This window comes from Eimeria necatrix, genomic scaffold (assembly GCF_000499385.1).
Source record: "Eimeria necatrix Houghton genomic scaffold, Enh_scaff273, whole genome shotgun sequence".
In the NCBI taxonomy this organism is placed as follows: domain Eukaryota; phylum Apicomplexa; class Conoidasida; order Eucoccidiorida; family Eimeriidae; genus Eimeria; species Eimeria necatrix.
Window position 1 is genome coordinate 26945 of NW_013655253.1, and position 2500 is coordinate 29444.

Genomic DNA, 2500 nt, shown 5'->3' on the forward strand with positions numbered 1-2500 from the left:
TGCTGCTCCTCTTGGCGCTTTTGCTTCTGCTGCTCCTGTCGCTCCTGCTTCTCCTGCTGCTTTTCCGGCTGTTCCTGTTGCTGCTGCTGCTGCTGCTGCTGACTCGTGTCGCTCTGCTGCTGCTGCGTCGTTTTTGAGGCCGGCGAACGCTCTTGGTTTGGCCTTGGCTCCACGTCCCCGCTGTGCTGCTGCTGCTGCTGCTGCTGCTGCTGCTGCTGCTGCTGGCGGGGGGGGCCCCTGTTTGAGCTTCTGAAGCGGTCGGGGCCCCTGGGGGGCCCCTGCAGATTAACAGGAAGGGGGAGGGGCCCCCCTCCAGGGTAAGTGGTGCCGATGATTCGGTAAGAAGCAGCAGCAGCAGCAGCAGCAGCAGCAGCAAGCTGGTGCTGGGAAGGCGAGCCAGCAGCAGCAGCAGCAGCAACAGCAGCAGCAGCAGCAGGGTCCCCGTAAGGAGCTATGTCCCCCAGGTACTGCTGGTGAAGACAAAACTGCTGCCGCAGCAACTCAGCCTGGTGGGGATAATGTAAGGGGTCCCAGTCAGTGTGGGGCCCCACAAGGCTGAGGTGCCTCTGTTCTGCTGCAGCAGCAGCAGCAGCAGCAGCAGCAGCTGTTGCTGCGAAGTAGCGGGCTGCTGCTGTGCCTGGAGGAGCAGCAAAAGCAGCAGGGTGGAAGGGAGGCAGCAAAAAGCTTTCTCGAGGGGCCCTTTTGCTGCTGCTGGGCCCCATGGGTCTGCCCCGCAGCGGATGTCTGCTGTAGTAAGGCAGAGGCCGTCCTGCTGCTGCTGCTGCTGCTGCTGCTGCTGCTGCTGCTGCTGCTGCTGCTGCTGCTGCAGGGCCTTCACGGGAAGCGCTGCGACGCCAGTGATTACCGTCTGCTGCAGCGGCGGCAACGACAGCAGCAGCAGCAACAGCAGCAGCAGCAGCAACAGCAGCAGCAGCAGCAGCAGAAAATTGTGGAAAACAAACGTAGTCTCGATAACTTAAAAATTAGAAATTGAGAACTTTAAATAATTTAAGTGTCTATTTTCACTTATTTTTTATTCGTCTTATTTATTTCCATTTTTAATTTAAATCCAGTTAAGTCCATCTTTAAATTTAATTTTTTAATTTCTTGCCCCGTTTGCTTCTGCTGCTGCAGTGCAGCAGCAGCAGCAGCAGCAGCAAAAAGACAACAAATTGCATTTAAAAGCTTTTTATCTTACTTCTAGGACTTGCATTTATTTCATCATTTAAAGAAAATAAAATTGAAATAAAATAAAATAAAATTGAACTAAAATAAAATAAAATAAAATTGCATTTAAATAAAATAAAATAAAATAAAAAACAAAAAGTGCCAGCCACCTCTTTGGCCCTTCAGGTGTATGTACAGCTTGTTCACATTTATTGCCAGTTAAAAAATTAAAAATAAAATTCATTTTTATTTTTTTGATATTTGTTTGCTGCTGCTGCATGCAAAGTGGCTTTAGTTGTTTTAAATCGAGAAGCAATTAAATAAACATTTAATTAAATAATTAAACAACAATTAAATAATTTAAAAATAATTAAAAATAAATTAAATATTAATTAAATAAATAATTAAATGATAATTAGATGAAGAGTTTGCACGCGCGAAAACAAATGCAGTCTATGAAGCACAAAGGGCTGAACTGCTGCTTCTTTGCTGCTGCTGCTTCGTTGCTGCTGCTGCTGCTTTCCTGCTGCTGCTGCTGCTTTGCTGCTGCTGCTGCTGCTTTGCTGCTGCTGCTTCTTACCGTGTTCTCCCATGTGCTGCTGCTGCTGCTGCGAAGACCACGACGCTCGCTGCTGCTGCCGATTGCCTGCAGCTTCCTTTTCCTGTGGGCTGCCACGGCCACGATTGCTGCTGCTGCTGCTGCTGCTGCTGCTGCTGCTGCTGCTGCTGCTGCTGGGGCGACTGGCAGCTTGGCTTGGCTCTGCAGGAGAGCTATCGGCAAGACGTCTGCGTCCACCTGTTTTGCTGGCAGCAAAACCGTGCTGCTGCTGCTGCTGCTGCTGCTGCTGCTGCTGCTGCTGCGGGGCCACAAGAGACCTCACCAAGAAGCTGCTGCTGCTGCTGGGGCTGCGCTGCTGCTGTGGATGAATTCTTCGGCTGCTGCTGGCAGCGCTGCTGCAGCAAAAGGACATTTCCAGCAGCAAAGCCGCAGCAGCCTCAGAAAGCAGCCAGCAGCAGCAGCAAAAGCACCAGAAGCAGCAGCAGCCACAGCAACAACAGCAGCAACAGAAATCGCACCAACAACGCCAGCAGCAGTTATGCCGGCAGCAAAGCAGCAGCGGCAACCGCAGCAGCAACACCAGCAGCACTAACACAAGCAGCAGCAGGAACACAAACAGCAGCAACAGCAGCAACAGCAGCAGCAGCAGCAGCAGCAGCAGCAGCAGCAGCAGGTTACCTGCTGTTGGAGTTTTTCGGTCCTCTCATTGCCACAGCTTTGCCCAAAGAAGGCCAGTGAGCTTCTGCGTCTCCTGCTGAAGCTGGCGAAACTGCT

The 2500-nt window shown here is 51.3% G+C and overlaps 2 protein-coding genes across 2 annotated transcripts in view; both read right to left on the bottom strand.

Moving 5' to 3' along the window:
- ENH_00037280 (hypothetical protein) overlaps positions 1 to 722 on the bottom strand; it is a gene marked incomplete at both ends in the record, with an annotated part of 2676 nt that extends 1954 nt beyond the window's left edge. Inside the window, one exon of the mRNA XM_013585140.1 lies at positions 1 to 722. This exon is cut by the window's left edge and continues 1954 nt beyond it. Coding sequence (XP_013440594.1) covers positions 1 to 722 — 722 coding nt within the window.
- Positions 723 to 2400: 1678 nt separating this feature from the next.
- The window catches only part of ENH_00037290 (hypothetical protein, conserved), a gene marked incomplete at both ends in the record, with an annotated part of 3885 nt that continues 3785 nt past the window's right edge, over positions 2401 to 2500 (bottom strand). Inside the window, one exon of the mRNA XM_013585141.1 lies at positions 2401 to 2500. This exon is cut by the window's right edge and continues 3785 nt beyond it. Coding sequence (XP_013440595.1) covers positions 2401 to 2500 — 100 coding nt within the window.